The 17215-nt window shown below is 43.5% G+C and overlaps 1 protein-coding gene across 1 annotated transcript in view; it reads right to left on the bottom strand.

The window, feature by feature from the left end:
• The window catches only part of LOC308126524 (pleckstrin homology domain-containing family G member 1), a 32379-nt gene extending 15653 nt beyond the window's left edge, over positions 1 to 16726 (bottom strand). The window contains exons 1-3 of the mRNA XM_080491013.1: positions 16271 to 16726; positions 6322 to 6881; positions 646 to 746 (exon numbers count right to left, since the gene is read on the bottom strand). Coding sequence (XP_080347139.1) covers positions 646 to 746; positions 6322 to 6881; positions 16271 to 16280 — 671 coding nt within the window. The 5' untranslated portion in view covers positions 16281 to 16726. The remainder of the gene's footprint in view (positions 1 to 645; positions 747 to 6321; positions 6882 to 16270) is intronic.
• Between the last annotated feature and the right edge of the window lie 489 nt (positions 16727 to 17215).

Here is a 17215-nt window from a genome sequence, read left to right as displayed (position 1 = left end):
TAGGTGGGAGATCCTGTTTGTGTCTCCAGACCACCACGGCTGATGCTCAACCGGCCATTTCGTCTGGATACAGAACTCACACCACACACACACACACCAACACATAGCTTTGAGCAGTCTTGGAGGAGACAAATATGCAGACGGAAATCAATTGCACACACTCCCAAACGCTCAAGCACCTGTCTGTCGCAACGACGCCCTTGCCAGAAATAAACAGGTGGCTGAGCCCAGTGTCAATGTTAGCCGGACATTGTTTGTGGAGCCAGGAGAGACAATAACATGTCGGTGTATTTGGAGGTGAATGAGAATACCTTGAATGCTTGTTCCATCTCTGGCTCAAGTTTAAAGTCCTTTACCACCATAATATACGCATCTTCACTCAGGGGTTTCTGTTTTATCATCAGGCCAAATATTTCAGTGGTGGGAAAGAAAGTCTTTTTAACTTTGATTCACGTCTGAATGAGCCGTACGGTGGAGTAGTGCTTTACAATTTTGCCTCATTATGATGATGTCTTTCGTACAAGTCTCAAGCTTGAAGGCTTTTCGTTGAGGAGTTTGCATGTTCTCCCTTGTAAGTTAAGGGATTTTCTCTAGTTACTTCGGTTTCTGGACCATTGAACCACTCACTGAGCGAGATGCACGTACCTGTTAAAGTGGTAGATGTCCTTTATGTTGCCAAACAGAGATCCTTTATCCTCAGAGCTCAAGGCCAGTCGAGACTGGTTACTGATGCATTCCAAGTAGTCCTGCAGAGAGAAAGAGAGGTCATGTTAGAGGGTCATTATGGTGGTGGCATATCACCATAATGCGCTGGTACACACACTGTATAACAGGCCAAGATTGGATTTTTTTTTTTAGGCTTAGTTAGTGGAACATTCAAATGAACCCATTCAAGAAGCCAGACTCCAAAATCTAAGACATTCTCACAGAAAAATTTCAAATGTGTTTAATCTTTCTCAGGGAAATTAGTTGAAAATTTGCTTTTTGTTTAATGAATACGGCTATAATTTTTCACTTCTGTAAAAATAATGATTTATGACCTCTTATATTAGCACATGTGGGTATAAAGGCTTTATGAGTATATGGCCAGACTTTGTACCTTCTGATGGTCAGTGCATAATCTCAAACTACAAGAACATTTCTATTTCAGGACAAAACAGAAATAGAATTAGTTTTAACACTTGGAGACACTCAAACACTTTCCATCACAATACTTTATCTTGAATACACGGATGAGTCAAGATATAAACGCATAATCAACTCAACTACAAATGCAGAGGCTCAAACCAGCATGTAGAGGTTTTACCATGTTTATCCTATAAGTCACTGCTCTAAACATCTGATCCTGTAGTGCTGTTTAGTGTAAACAGTGTGAGAAGATTATTTTGCAACTCATCACGTTTGTAAAAAAGCAGACTGTTGTGGGAAAACAGGTGAGAAAACAGGTTTAGCACAGAGTCCTAGTCAAGAAGCAGGTATAGATACAGGATCTACTCTGGAACATTAAACCCTGTGGCTTTTATCACTGCTTCCATCACTGCTGTTAGTGATGATTGCTGATATGACTAATCAAAAGCCTGTTTGTCGTCTGTTCTGTACAAACAAAGTCAGAGGCGTAGTGAAAAGGACAGATCGAGCAGTTTCTGGCAGGAGTCAACAGGAGAGGACTGTGGGAAACCCCTTACCTGTTAATCTGCAGGCGAAACTAGATGTATTGACTGACAGAGAACGAAGTCGATGGGTGAACGTTCAGTGTTGACATGCTCGCAACTTCTATGCAAGTCAGATTGAATTGAGAGAGATTTTTGTACATTTTTCTTTGCAATAATCTAAACCAATTCTTCAGATTTCTGAATGAAGCTTATTCCAGTTTTCATTTTACTTTCATAATCCTGCTCAGTAACTTTCTGAAAACACTTGGGCTTGGTCTGTGTGTAGACGGCGGAAACGCTGCTACTGTGCATGTGCATCACAGCCGTAGGAAATAGATATTCTGCATAAACGTGAACAGATGGACAATAAGAAACATGGCGGCCTCCAGAGTGGCATAACTCCCAGTTTTTATTCTCCTGGGACTTATAGTTTTATAGTTGAGTCTCTCGTAATAGCAATCCAATGGCCTTATCTGTTCATACTCGCCATAATAATAGACATCGTTATCAGACGCTCTCATATGAACGCAAAACTTTTCTGAAAGAAAAACTACAAAAATGATGTGTCTTGACTTGAAGCTTTGTCGTGTAAACGGGGCTATAGAGAGTAGGACCTCGTTTAAAGTCCTAGTAGGGCTTATTTCATTTATTTACTTAAACTTTATCAAACTAGGTATGTAATTAGGAACAGATTCTTATTTACGAACTGGCAAAATTCAGGCTCCCAAAAAAAAAAAAAAAAAAAAAGTACAAAGGACAATGTTTACAAGCTTTCACAAATAATCGCCCGTGATCAGCTCCAGAAATCTGCAATCCTGAGTTGAAAAGAGGATGGATGGTTGAACTGACTTTGTTTGTAATCAAATAACCAGCGCAACATTGCTCAACAACTGTCGTGGGATGGATGAGACTGTAAATTTCCCACTGCAGGCTGATAGTAAAAGACGATATAGAGCAAAGACATCAAACACACACCCTGCTGGTTCTGACGCACCTCCTGCTTTTCTGTCTCATGCACAGATGAGTTGAGCCCTGATAGTATCTGCTCCTGCGGGGAACTGAAAGTTGCCAACTTGATGGCAACCCTAAACACAGCGGAGGAGCACACCAACTATTGCAGCCATGCGTACTGAAATCTGCAAGTCATGAGCACATATTGGATAAACGTTGTGGAAGGAGAAAGTGCTCTTGTGTCGGATTTGGGAAAAGCATTTAAAGTGTAGCGCCGTCTAAAACTGAGCAATTAAGACTTTACAACACCAAGAAAAGTGCCAGGCTGCCCTCCACATGCACAAACACACCCAATGATCATTTCAGTGCATACAACACTTTTTAAGAGACAAAAAGAAGGGGCGGGAGGACGACTCTCCCTGTTCACTCCCTTTAGTCCGTTTGTGTCATTTCCAGTCAGCTGCTTCAATTTCTGTTTAAATATGCCATTATATGTAATCGGCCATTGTTACCGTTGTTGATATAATAGCTGAGTGGTCGTCTATAAAACTGTGTTTGGTCAAGCGAAGGAAGGGAAACAGAAGAAACGGCTTAACCTGAAATATGGACTGTGGATGTCAAGTAGATTAGATTGAAACGGTGTAAAGGGTTCAAAGGTTAAAGACGAGCTTCAGGCAAATGTTTTGTTTCCAGTTTCGGCGTTACAGGAGGAAATAAGAGAAATCCTGCTCACAGGAATGCTGCTGGTTGGGTTGAGGGTCACATCAGGAGGTCATGTTTAGATTTTGTTGACTATAGGCAGTGATATGTAAGGTGATGCTTTATTAGCCACAGGGTCAAAGATCTGACCTGTTCACTCATCACAAAAGCCTCAGTGAGCTCAACAAGGGGCAGCGTTCAGATCAGCGCGCACACACACACACACACACACACACAAAGATCCACTCCCTACTAAGCGTCAGACATAACATGTACTAACTTGATACTTTCTTGTTTAACCATTAGCCTCCTCGAGCACACACTCCTCTCCTAAACACCAAACACTACCCTCACTGTGCCCCGCAGCAGGAAGCCATTACTCCAGACAATGCGTAGTGCAAACAATCAAATCTGTGTGCTAGAGCATTAGGGTACGCCAAGTGATGTTTTCTTGTTATTTCTAAATTCTTGCCCGACTTCAAAATGGCCTGGTCATGCGTTCCAGGTCTGAGGAGAAGGGGGGGGGTAAAAAAAAAAAAAGCAAAAAAAAAACACAAGCGAAAGCAAGATCAGAGCTTTCTTTCTGACATTGTTTTTTTCAGATGACGGATTGGGCTCATTACACATGTTGATCGAGCCAAGAAGGGATGGCCGCGCAAAACCAATAAACACCAAACAACGCTCACACACAGAAACGTTCGGTGGCTCTGAAAGCTCGGATGTGTTGCAAATACACAAAAGTGAAACAAACCACGTTACATTCTTCATGTATTTACACACAAGCGTGTGAAATTTAGAAAAAAAAAACAGACATTGCAAAGCGAGGATAAAAACCACAATGGGCTTGCTGACAGATGAAGCGCAGGTGAGCTCACGGGAGTCTGGGTAAATATTTGGGCCAATTGCTGTCACACCCTCCTCTCTTGCAGGAAGCAGCGTGGTCCGAGGGATTAGTGAAACAGGGTTGCGGGACAGCTTGCAGGGGACAGTACTGATAATAGATGAGTCGACGCTGCAACTTGTGCTCCCCTCACCTGTGGTTTCCTCTATAGGCAAACTGTCCTGTTCAAAGCTCCATTCATACAGGTACAATCGGCGCAATCCATCCGAATCCATGCACTCGCCCCAACTGTCATTAAAGAGGGTGAAGAAAAGCTAAGTGCATGTGTCTTTCCCAAAGTGCTCCTGAAGAATGAGCCATTCTGCAATGAGTGCATCTGTCCAGGGCTGGGTGGTCTGACCCACTAATGGCAACAGGCGATCTGCTCAGCAGATGAAGAACAGGGCTCATTAAGTGCGGCTACTGAGCTCTGTTCAGTGTTTTCTTTATTTATCTTGGACACTGTTATTTTACCTAAATCCCCTGTCCTACTTTTCTTATTCTGTGCCATTTATGTGGGGAAGGTCAGGAAGGAGGTTCACGAAAGGGGTGGTGTACTGATCATGAGCAATTACATGTCAAAAACCTTTCACAATATGAGTTTCCAGCTCTTATCTTTTGTAATTTTTCTCATGAATGTTGTTAACCCCAAATAACAGACAAAAACAACAAACTCGCACGCATCACACGGCTCACAATCCAATAGCTCAGCGTGAGGAGGGAAACAATGCTAATGAGGAGGATGTGGGAAAGGTAGCCCAACCCCCAAAACATGCAAATACAAGTTTACATACAATAATGTTCAATCGTTTCACACTACCGTCAATTAAAAATCAACCCGCAGAATGCAAATCACACCACACCTCATCCGGTGCATGTTAGCACAGCAAAGTTTTCAACTTCCACAACAAACACAGGTTGAAAGAGCCGATTAGAGAAACGACTAGAACGGTCAGAGAAAGCAGAGTAACCTTTGATACAAACCACTACACCCAATCCTTAACAAAGCCACTCCAGCTCCGACTACAGGCAATGTGTGTCTTTATAGTTCAAAGCCAGTGTGTGTGTGTGTGTGTGTGTGTGTGTGTGTGTGTGTGTGTGTGTGTGTGTGTGTGTGTGTGGGTCTTTCCAAGCAGCACAAAGGCGCTGGGTGTCGTGTGGCTGGGCCAAACCCTCGCCTGCAACAAGCGCAGGTGACCTTATTGTATTAAAAGCAAAAAGCATCACGTGTGAGAAAAAAACCCACACAAGATCTAAAGGGTGTGTTCGCTTGTGGGTTGACACTCTGTATTCACTAAGACCAAGTTCAGACGGTTGACGGATAAGTGCACATTTATGAATGTCTTACCTGCATTCAGTAAACTGATTGACAACCTGGAGGTTATTTGTAAATAGATAATACTGACATAGTCATGTGTACATGTGCTAAATGCATTTAGCTTTATGGTGCCTTTTATAGATCAAGTCTACATAAAAAAATCATGCTCCATTCAAGCATTGTTTACATTCATATCTTTCTTTTATTTTTAACCCTAAATGAATATTTTATTTCCATAAAAAAAAATGGGGAAATGTATGCTTGTACATGAGTGAAACATTTTGAATAATCTATCATTTTATTCTATTCCTGCCATTTGTAAGTTCCCATTTTATCCAATGTTGAATGTGGAAATAAAAACTCAAAAAAGAATACAAGCTGGTTATAAAGAACAATCAGGAGGGACTTCTTGTGAAGAGTATGTATCTAACTGACGGACAACCAATAAACACAACCACCTAACTGAATATAAAGCAATTAACACTAGTTTCATCCCACTACGATATTTTCATGCTGCGTTATATTACTTCCATTACATGGAGGGATTCATTGGAGAAGGAATCACATCCCCTCTACTCTGGATACTTTACGAAATAGGATCAAGTGTCATCACACATTTTATTTTAACCCACACGTCTGGATTGAAAGCTGAGAAGTCGTACAGCAGTATGCAGAACAGAAAATACTTCAAGGCCAGCCTCTGCTCATGTGCTAATACGTCACATACGTCACATGAGTAGAATTCTTCCGCTCTTAACTTCTTCCTCACGTCGTCTTAAATGATATGGTCGTATCATGCCAGAGAGACCACTTTTACTTACCTCTACTATGCTGCGCAGATCCTGCACGTAGGTTCTCTCAGTGTCCAGTATTTCCTGCACCACCCGGTCCACATACGTCCGGGGTCCTTGCACCTGACTCGTCCTCTGTCCTCCGCCTGGGCTCAGCTCAGCCTCCGAATGTTCTGTTGCAGTCTGTCCACTGTCCTTTCTCCCGTGTCCCCTCCCCAGGCCGATCCCTTCATCATCCTCTCCGCATCCCAGCTGCCTGGCGGGGACGAGCTCCAACCGGATTGCCCCAGAGTCCCGGTCCGGGGTCATGGGGTTACAGAGAGGGGCAGCGACAAGAGTGGAGCGGCTGCCCAGTGAGCAGTGACTGTCCCGGGAGGAGGCGGAGGAGGACGTGGAGCTGTAGCTGATGGGCCTCTCGGCGCTGTCCGGAGAAGAGTCCATGCTGATGGCGGAGCAGTAGCGCGACGAGGCGTGACGGAAGGCCGGGTTGCGGAGACAGCGAGCCGGAAGGTCAACGGAGCTCAGGACAGGGCCGGAGTCCGGCACTTCAGGAAGAGGAGGCAGCACATCCGGCAGGTAGCTGTAATCGTCTAAAGAGAGAAAACAGTAAAGAAATGTTTACTGATCATTTATTTGCATTTAGCTTTTTTTTTCCAGCTTATATTGAAGCGATCAAATTCTAAAGAGGTTGTCAGATCAGATGTCAAGCATTACACAGACACGCACACAAACACTGGTTTGGACGGTTGCAGAGGGCTCCAAAGAGTCTAGCAAAAAAGAATTCATGGCTTTAGTTGTGCTGCATTTTGTCGGCCAACATAGTGTGGCAAATGGTGGAATGCCTTATTAAAAAAAAAAAATAAGAGAGAGAACTACGTCCAAGTATTGGGCTGGCTTGCTGTTTACTTTGGAAGAATTCAGATGATATTAGATTTTCTTGTTGCCAAAATAGCCTTCCAAAGTTGGAGAATGTGGGCAAACATTACTTAACCACTGGACTCTGTCTGAAGATTTATTGTAGTTCTAATCAGAACTTCCATAAATACATCTAATATTCAACTCTTACTTTTGTGTAGCAGCTGGAACGTCGGCCTGCTGGTTCAGTACCATCAAGCACAGGCTCTTCCTCAAACAATTTAACAATACTGCGTTTCTATCATAGGCGTCGGCTCAGTAAAATCACTGCAAACACAATAAAAGGATTCAAAATGTATGTTGCTGATTCCTGTCAATGATTTTGCCACTTCAACAAAGAGGATCAAGAGTTTGTTCAGATTTAACTTAAATAACTCCCGTCCATTTTCCATTTTCCAGGCTTCTTTGTGCGAATGAACAAGCTGAATAAAGTCTAGTAGGAAATGCAAAGAATAGTTTTGTCATTACTGTAGTGTCAAACACTCAAATTAAATGAAATTCACCAATTGATTCAAGTGGAGGACATTAATGGAGAGGAATCACATGCATAAAACTAAAGAACATTTGTTTTTTAAGTAAGGGGTCATAAACTGGAGTTTTGTATGAATTCTGAGACTTTCAAAGTAATGACCTGGCTAGACACTGAAAGTGCCATTAAGCAATTCAAATCGAATCCACACACTCAACCACTCTTTGCTCCCCCCCGTGAGATGTAAAAAGCCTCTCTGTATGTAACTCCGAGCTCTTACAACACCACTTTCATATCCTTACAGTCTGTAGCTGTTCATCATACCGATTCCGGACATTCCTGCTGGCCACAGTCTAACTGACCAACCGCCACACGAGGACCAACCAGCTCCAACAGACTCATTTTCCGCATTTTCAGTCAAAAAGGTCCATCAGTATTACCTTTACCATGTGAAAAACATGCAAAAAAAATAAATAAATAAATAAAAAATTTCAAAACACACTAGTATTAATTTGTGCAAATGAATGTGTGTGTGTGTGGACATTTGAGTGCCACTTTTAACAAAAAGATTGAATGTGTAGTTTTATGCTGTTATGAATGTCGAGCCTATTTCAACAGGAGACAGACGAGGTTGTGTGCCTGCACCTACTAAAATCTCTCTGGCGTCCAGCCCAGGCCCGACTGACTCAAAACCTTGTGCATGTGGAGAACCTTGTTAGAATATGATTACTGGCTCCCGAGACCCCACAGCCAGACCAGCTGAAGGCACATGCTACATATCTAGTCTCCCTCAAGGTTTCCCAAGGTCTTGCCCCCGCAGAAATGCTTTGAAGGGAACAGAGAGCGAATAGAGTGATGAAGCAAAGGAAGGACAACATGAGAGAGAGCCCCATACCAGCTCAGTGGGAGTTTGACAAGAGTCTTCATCATCAAAGCGAAGACGCATCAGTGAACCGGTAGCTGCCATGTTGTGGCAACACTGATATTCGGTGCCCTATAACACAGTGTGGCTCTCTCACTGCCAGCAGCGCCAGCACAGCCTAAACCCGTCTCACTTCAAAGCATTGGAGATCACAGGTTCAGGTTCAAAAGCATGAAACGTGAAACTGAGAACAAACCCAAAGAATCCAGGTACATACCCACTCTCTCACCTTTCAAATGGGTACCTTGGAGGTCTTTCTTTGCAAAGGCGACACCTCTTTTGGTAGCCGCCACACTAGATACTGGTCCCGGGCGAGATGATCACAGCTTGGCATTACTACTGCGTGGATAAACCAAATCCGGAAACTGAGCCTGTATGTTCATTCTATGAGTTTTTTCTGGGGGGGATCTTTTTTAAGCTCACATTTTGCCTTCCCGTATAGTTTCATGATATGCCAATATGAGTGTCTTGCAGCGATAACAGTCAGCCTCCAAATGTTTAAAAAAAAAAAAATAAATCCTGCCATCCATACATCTTCTTTACTGCTTATATCCTGTTCAGGATAGTGGGGCACTGGAGCCAATCCCTGCAAACTATGGGGGAGGGCAGGGTATGCAATGGACAGGTCACCAGTCTATCACAGGGCAAAATAAGCTCCTTCAATAATTATTGAGGTTCAACATTAAGATTGAACCCATTGTCTTATTGCTGATTCTAATCACGCTTCAGAAACATATCTGCCACTACTTGTAAAGACAAATATCTTATATAGACAGACAGTGTGTCTAGGATGTACCCTGCCTCGACTCATATTCCACTGGGTTCGACTCCAGTGCCCCACAATCCTGACTTAAAGAAACCAGTATAGAAACCAGTTTTTTTGCTTTCACAGAGTTTCAGAAATATCACATAATCATGTGTAATCCTTTTAACATTTCAAAACCGTGCTTTGTAGATGAGCCTGCATGTCAACCGAGTCCTTGTATGCTGTTGGTCATAAGGTGAAGTCAACTGTAAACAACAAGCATGAATACAGAGGCCGGTGCACTCCATCCCAGCTTTTACAGCTTAGTTTTGCTTCAACACTGTGCCAAGACGAGCAGGAAGGAAGTAGAGCGTCGAAAAACTGATGTGGCATGAAAGTGAATTTTCCTCAGACAAGATTTGGAACCGATTCGCCAGGCCTCTTTGATCATCCCAATGTCTGCGCTCCTGGGTTGACCCACTTTTAACTAATTAAAGATCAGAAAGGAGAACAAATCTGCTGAGCAAAAACAACACACATCGATGTGCCTTGGCTTTCTCATAAGCAACATGCTGCTTTCAAGTAACTGTCCACTTGCACGAAGGGCTGTGCAATGCATTCCATGACATTAATAGGTTGCTGAGCATTTTCTTTGCCTTTTGTCAAATCTATGACATTTATACTTTTCCTAGCAGGTGATACATGTACATCTATTGTGTACTTGTTTCAAATGAAATTTCGTTTGTCGCTCCGAAGAAAAAAAAACCCGACACTAATATACTTAATGGTTGACTCAGTCAGATACACACACGTGCACACACGTATACACACAGTTACAAGGAGAGTAAATACATAGACGGCATGCCTGCAGTGAAACCCAAACATCACAGGAGGATTGCCCCATCTTGTGTTTGCCAAGCCCCTCCTTCCAGACCCATGTTTTGGGCACACCCTGCCCCGTTTCCTGGGTGAGCAGGAGTTTTTTTTTACCCCCTCCGTGTCGTTCATGCACACAATTACAAACACACAGACAATACACGCCCCCCCACCCCCACTTCAACACACAAGCAGATAGAAAGCAAGGATGTCCAAACTTTAGTTACCTCCTTTCCAGATTATGTTAAACTTGATCCTAGTAAATTACCTCTAATTATCGTTCTAGGCATGCAGGTTGAGACTGTTTCTCGTGTGTGTGTGTGTGTGTGTGTGTGTGTGTGTGTGTGTGTGTGTGTGTGTGTGTGTGTGTGTGTGTGTGTGTGTGTGTGCACGAGAGAGGATTAAGGCAGTGTGTGAGTGCTGTGTTTCCTGCCGGTGGGGAGAGAAAGAGGGAGTGATTCAGTGAGCGCCTGAGCAACCTGGCTTCAATCTCTGGCTTTCATTTAACATGAAAAAGACAAAGAGCAGGGGTACTTTGCTCTTCAGCTCGGTTTAATATGTCGAACATGAGGCCTGTCTGGAAATCAAAAGGAGAAACCAGGCCCAAGGCCGGCCAAAGAACAAACAAATCAATGCAAAAACCCTGGCACAGTAGTTAAGTCCAGTGCTGTGTAGTGGTGATGATAAGTAAACACAGTTCTTCCGCTTCATTTTTTAGACAAAAGAACGCGTTTTTTCTTTGAAATTATTCAGTATTGGGTTAAAAGGAAACGAGATTGCAAAACCAATATTAAAACAATCTGGACTTTAAACATTTTTTGGGATGCAGAACAAATGGATCATCTGGATCATATTTACATTTTTCTCTTCACTTTAAACAAAGAAACATTTTCAGAGCAGGCCACTATTTATAATAAACTGCATACAAGTATTGATCATAAAGCAGAAAAAAGTAGTAAGTCTTCGGAGGCCAAACCAAATAAGAAATTCTACTGAGATTTGTTAAATCTGTAGTTTTTCATTCATAAAAGTAAAAGTCAATGGACGTTCCTCTTGACTATCAATAGTAAGAGGAATGAGAGCCACAGTGAAGGGCAATGCACTGCATTCATATCATTCACTCTCCAGTACAGACAATTTTTGATGCAAGCTGCTCTCACGGGCAACATAAATCACACTAGTTGCATTGCCGTGAACGTCACGACTTGCTCCGGCTGTGGTTTGGTGATTCAGCTGCACCGACGCCCTCGGTCAGATAAGCTTCAATACCAGACGAGCCAGGTTTAATGACTCATGCTACACTTGGCTGGTCCACTTCAGCTCCACACTTTTATGATCACCTGAAGTGCACTTTGCCGTGGAGTGGTCGGCAAACAGCTGTGAGCATCCTCGTCTCTTTACGGGCCCGCAGGTCCTCGCAAGTAGTTCAAATGGCCCTACGAGTGCTCTGTAATGGACATGTGGCAATCCCGAGCAGACGTTCAAACACCGAACATGTTCAAAATATTTTTAAGTGTTATGTCACATGCGATTGTGTTTTGAACAGCTCCGAAACAATGCTTTGTTTATTCTAAGCGGAGTGGTATCCTTAATCACTGGGTTTGAACAAGGGTAATAAACTAACAATGTGACGGACGGCGGTTTAAGCAATGAAACCGACATGCGACTTCCAGGGAGTATCCCTCCGCAATAAACCGCCAAGCTGAGAATATCAGAACAGGATTTCATCCTGAAAAAGACTGGAAAATACCCACTTGGGCCAGCTAACCCAAGCTCATATTAGACTTGGCTGAACTTTAAAAGGCTTTTTGCCCTCCAAGAGTGGAGAAGACTTCGATGTAAAGGGGGGATTTATTTATGGAGCAAGGTCGAGAGGCGCAATGAAAGACCAGTGGAGATGCAGTTATGACAGATTAGGCCACACTGGCATAGAACATGAATCCATTCACTTACTTTTTACTTCACAGTATGTCTGCACACATAGCTATACACATCAGTAATTTTGATCTTCACTGGAAATGAACTGCCTTCGATCATACAACATGTATAGAAGCTTCGTCCACAAATCAAAACCACTTATCATCTGAAGCACTGATCCGCGTTGATCCCTCTGCTAGAAACATGAATATGAAAAATCAATCTATTGGCCTCGTGTCGAGGTGCACAGGTGCACACACCTTAATTCAAAACATCTTAAGATGTTATTTTTTAACTTATCTCTTCAAAACAAGGTTTCATTTGATCGATATAATCTGTATTTTCCATAAATTAAATAAAAAGGTGATTTTTTTTTCACTATAACTAGAAAACTCTGATGTGAATTCTAAACCATAATTTGAATTAATACACAAGTTTTTTCTACTGCTTCCATTTACTCACTTTATTTTTTTAAATTAATGTCAATACCATTAGAATTCTCACCATGTTCCTGTTATTAACATGTTTCCGGCCTTTTTTCTTTGTCCCTTCCTGCCATTATTTCCCTCCCTCCTCCTCCTCGTATGCATCCAACACCCATAAACATACATTTGGCAAAAGTATCCCTGCCAACATCACTGTGTGTGTATATGAGCTCCACAGGACATTCCTTTGGGCTCAGTCCATGCCTCTCCAAGCATATACTTTACTATGTAAAAATACACACTGGCCAGCCAGTATACAGCATATGGTCGGACCACCAGGGTCCACATTTGCATGGTTGGAGTGCATGTTCAGTTCATAACGTCCACTATACAGTGCACACGCTGAACACACTCAACTGCTCGAAGCTTTCCTCATGCAGCAATCGATCTCGAAGACCATTTGTCAGGAAACCATTTGTCAGCGTTTATTTACTCCCAACAGTGTGTAAAGAAAAGGATGTCTGGTATCTCAAAAAGTAGATTTAATAATGTCTCACTTGGTGCTTAATGACTGACATTTGGCACCGTATGGGTACTTTGGTAGGATTTTATTTCGCCTCAAATCAGCTCTGAAATCAAATTACATACATTACTGCAAGTATGTCTATTTAAGAACAGCACTTTGTTAGGGTTCAGCTGTAATTGTTTTTTAAGTGCTATACAAATAAAGTTGCGATGACAGTTGAGCAAGAGAACTTTTTACTTTTAATTTTACGTTTAGATATATTTTCCCCACCAGATACACAATTTAAGGGATTTCAAAAACCCTCCAAACATCTGCTTCAAACATCACTTCTGGGAAATCTGATGTTTACTGTGCATTACATTTACATTCACCTGTTGCCATCAAACTAGTTCGACTGAGACGCCAAAGCTAAAAATGCAGAAAGTAACTGGAGAGAAAATATTCAGTGGAAAGAGTTTGCGACTTTGGAGAGAGCACACCCGTCACTACTTGACCACCTACTTTGCACCGTTCACAGATCTCCGAATCAAAGCCGTCTGTGTGCGTGTGTTCATGTTTATCCTGCAACAGGCAGCGCAGATGGCGACTGAAGGCAGTGCCACGCAGGTTGCAGTCGAGTTTGCAATCCTCTGGCGCCAAAAGAGCCCCGAAAAATGTAACGGAGGTCAGGGTGTGTCTTCATGAGAGTGACATAAGTGAGGACGCATTGTTTTCATCAGAGTGCGAAACAGAAGTGAGAGCAGCCCGTGACTTACAGCCCAGTCGTCTTTGTCCACACTTTGGCAGCGTCTTTGCAAACATTTGAAGCTCGAAGGGACATGTGTGTCAGTGAGAGAGTGAGCAATGAGGAGGAGAGACCCCAGAGGAATGAAAGTAGGAAGAAAAGATGAGAAGCGAGGCCAAAGGTCAAACACCACCCACTCCTTTTGCAGTTTCTTTTTCTCTTTTCCAATTCCCACTTGCTCTGGTCTCATTTGAAATTCAGTCTTTTGTAGTATTTTACCACTTATATTTCTCCCAATATGAAAATCTCCCATCAAGCCTTGGGCTTTACCTTTAAAAACAGAGCTTTATTACAGATACACTTTTCTGCAGGTAAAGTGACCACTGGGCGGCAAAGTCTACTATCTAAAGGGCCTCAAATTCCCAACTTCCACCGTGTCCACTTAAGGTCAGTCTTTGCTTCTGATAGAGACACAGGCCTGATCTCAACTGACGCTAAGGACCGCCGAGTGTCACTCTGGATTTCACAGTGCAGCCCAACCAACGTGGAGAGCAGCAGCAGCAGGAGAGGAGAGGGCGCAGAGGTGGGAGTGGGGTTTCCTCCGAACAACTATCCAGCGCAGCGCTTTCTTGACCCGATACGTCAAAACGCACACATTTGGAAGGATGGAAGAAGAGAAAGCAAGTTTCCCTCGGCCAATGGGCTGATGCAGAATGCCTCCAGACTGTTGGACGTCACAGCTGGCCGAGACGGAAGGCTGAACTTGTTTTGCGACTTAATGGACTGCTGGGGCTTTCGTGGCCTCAAACAATAGTTAAAGTAAATGTACACAGCCGGCAGGCTAATGGCCAACAAATGGTTTCTTTCACTTAGTAAAGTACAACTCCCTGAACAATTCATCCATGTGTACACAGATTAACACCTCTTATCTTTCAATTGAGTTTATTAATCCAAACTGCAGCCAATTCCACGGCGGCGCTTTTTCCATTTGAGTATGTGTGAACGTGCAGCATACTTGCAGCTGACAGCGCCGGCGTTAAGCTGTGTGAAAAAGCATCCACCACGCTGACGTGCCTATTTTCAGACACGGTCCTGCTCCCACCCTTGGGACACCCATGCAACCCTCGCTGCACACACCCTTGCCTTCTCCACAGAGTGTGACACACTAGCCTCATTCTCTGACCTGCCTGGATTTCAGCCCACAGACTAACCTCACCACTGAACTATCTGCATGCACCTCGGCCACTTTCGGTGAAAGTTCATTATCTGACAGCTTCTTTCTGGTCCACAAACACACATTACCAGACGAGGTGTGACCCTGAGATTAATATTATGTTTCTTTCAATTTGGTTCAGGGGGCTCTGCAGGAACCTCCCCCACCCTCCATCTATCCACGCCGCGTCTCCGCGGCTGCAGTTTCTTGCACGTGAGTGCTCGGGTTGGGGGGCAGATGTCCTCCCATAAGACTGGACAAGCTGGGTGGGAGGAGGAAGATGGTGGGATCTATTGTCTCCTGCACCTCTTAACCAAAGAGTTTGCTCTAAACAATAATTATTCCCCCCCTCTGCTCTTCTCTATTGCCATTTGTAGCCACCCCTCCAACTGCTGCCCTCAAGGCTCTAATTTGGGTCACAGCCTGCAGAATGGCATCCCAACACTCAGTCAAACCCAACCCCAGACGGAGGAAACTGACACATGTCTAGAATGTATGAAATACAAGTGAAAGGTAAAGAAAAACGATGAAGAAATTACATAAATTATAAGAAAACAATATTTCATGGATTCATATCAATAAGAATCTGATCTAAAACAAAGAAAATCAAATGCAAATGGGTTTAAATGTACAACTAGTCACTGGATAAACACAGACACATGTCTTGAGTGTGGTTAGTTTTCATGCATCACCTGCTTTTATCGGTGCTCTCAAAAGTCTGTAACTGCCAACAAAGTCAGATTTATATCCACTGTAAAAGGGCAGCAAAGGCCCAGTGCACCCTCAAGTCAGGATCACTGGGAATTTAACCCAGGACGTTCACGAGAAAGCAAACACACTCCATTCAGCTCCAGGGGTGAGAAAACAAGCAGAGGACGCTGTTCATACAACGGCGCTGCCGAGAGACGGACGCAGCAAAGACACTTCACACGGGGCTGTCAGCTGAAGGGAGAAAAATATCACACACGCCGTACAAAAGAGCCGACAGGATAAACAAGTAAACCATGAGAGACTCGTAAGCAAACCTTGAATTTATACGTCACTGTCTGATGTTTTACCAGTTGCCACTTGAAAAGGATTGGGTTTTTTTTAAATCATTTTTGGACTGATTAATAATTACAACACATCCATGTGAGGATCAATTTCCAAGACAAAAAAAGCCACGAAACTAAACTGTAAGCTTTACATTCTGTGACGCGTCACTGAAACTATTGAGGAAATAGTTAAATGAATGAATGAATTCTTACCAGTTGGCATTGCAGCTGGGATCCACTTCAACTCAAGTACAAGGAAAAATGAGCTTTAAAAAGTGACAAGCAGGTTTGAGACGAAGCTGTCCAGAGAGTCACATATCCAGAGTATTCCCAGCAGCAGTCCCAGCAAAGTGTCAATAAAAAGTCCTCTAAATTCAAAGTCTTCCAGACATTGCGAATGTTCTCTCCTGGGAGCTGAGTTGTAGTGTGCTCCCTTCAAAACATAGAGAGGAAAACACACTCAGTTTTCTTGTGATCTCTCTCTTCTGGCTGATCTTCTCTCACTTCAGATTGCTGAGGATCTCCTCCGCTCTGTGAATGCCTCTCTCCCTGGTTTGCTCCTGAGGCAACACATCCACTGTGTGCATGTGTGTGTCTATAAGTGTTCATGTGTGCGTTTGCACGAGTGTGTGTGTATGTGTGTGTGTGTGTGTGTGTGTGTGTCAGACTGAATGGCCTCTGCTCTGTCCTGCTCCCTCCCTGCTGAGTTTTCCCCTCCCCCTGACTCCTCCTCCAGCTCTCCAGCAGCAAATTACAAGAAGCTGGGAGTTTCACATTAAGTGCCTCATCTCCTATTTTTTTCCTCACTTTTCATCCTTTTCGGTTTTTCTGCTTTAACTCCCTCTTTTTGGTACACTCTTATACCCCAAAAAACTCATTTCTATCTCGGTCCGTGACACTTCACAGGGCAGGCGACACCTTTTGTGTGCGTGCGTCTGCTGCACGCTCAGCATGCAGCTGAACTGCTGCTGGCAGCGCAGAGCTCCAGAGATCACACACATTCACATACTTTACAAGGAGGAGAGGGAGGGGGGGGGGGGGGGGGGGGGTACGGCTGATCAATAGGCTGCGAGCCGACTCAGACAAAAGCTCCTCGTCCATTGCGAGACACCGCACAGCCCATTGTGTCCCAGATTAGAGACTGACTGAACATGAAGG

This window comes from Lipophrys pholis (assembly GCF_963383615.2).
Source record: "Lipophrys pholis genome assembly, chromosome: 21".
In the NCBI taxonomy this organism is placed as follows: domain Eukaryota; kingdom Metazoa; phylum Chordata; class Actinopteri; order Blenniiformes; family Blenniidae; genus Lipophrys; species Lipophrys pholis.
This window is presented reverse-complemented; position numbering and strand designations above follow the sequence as displayed.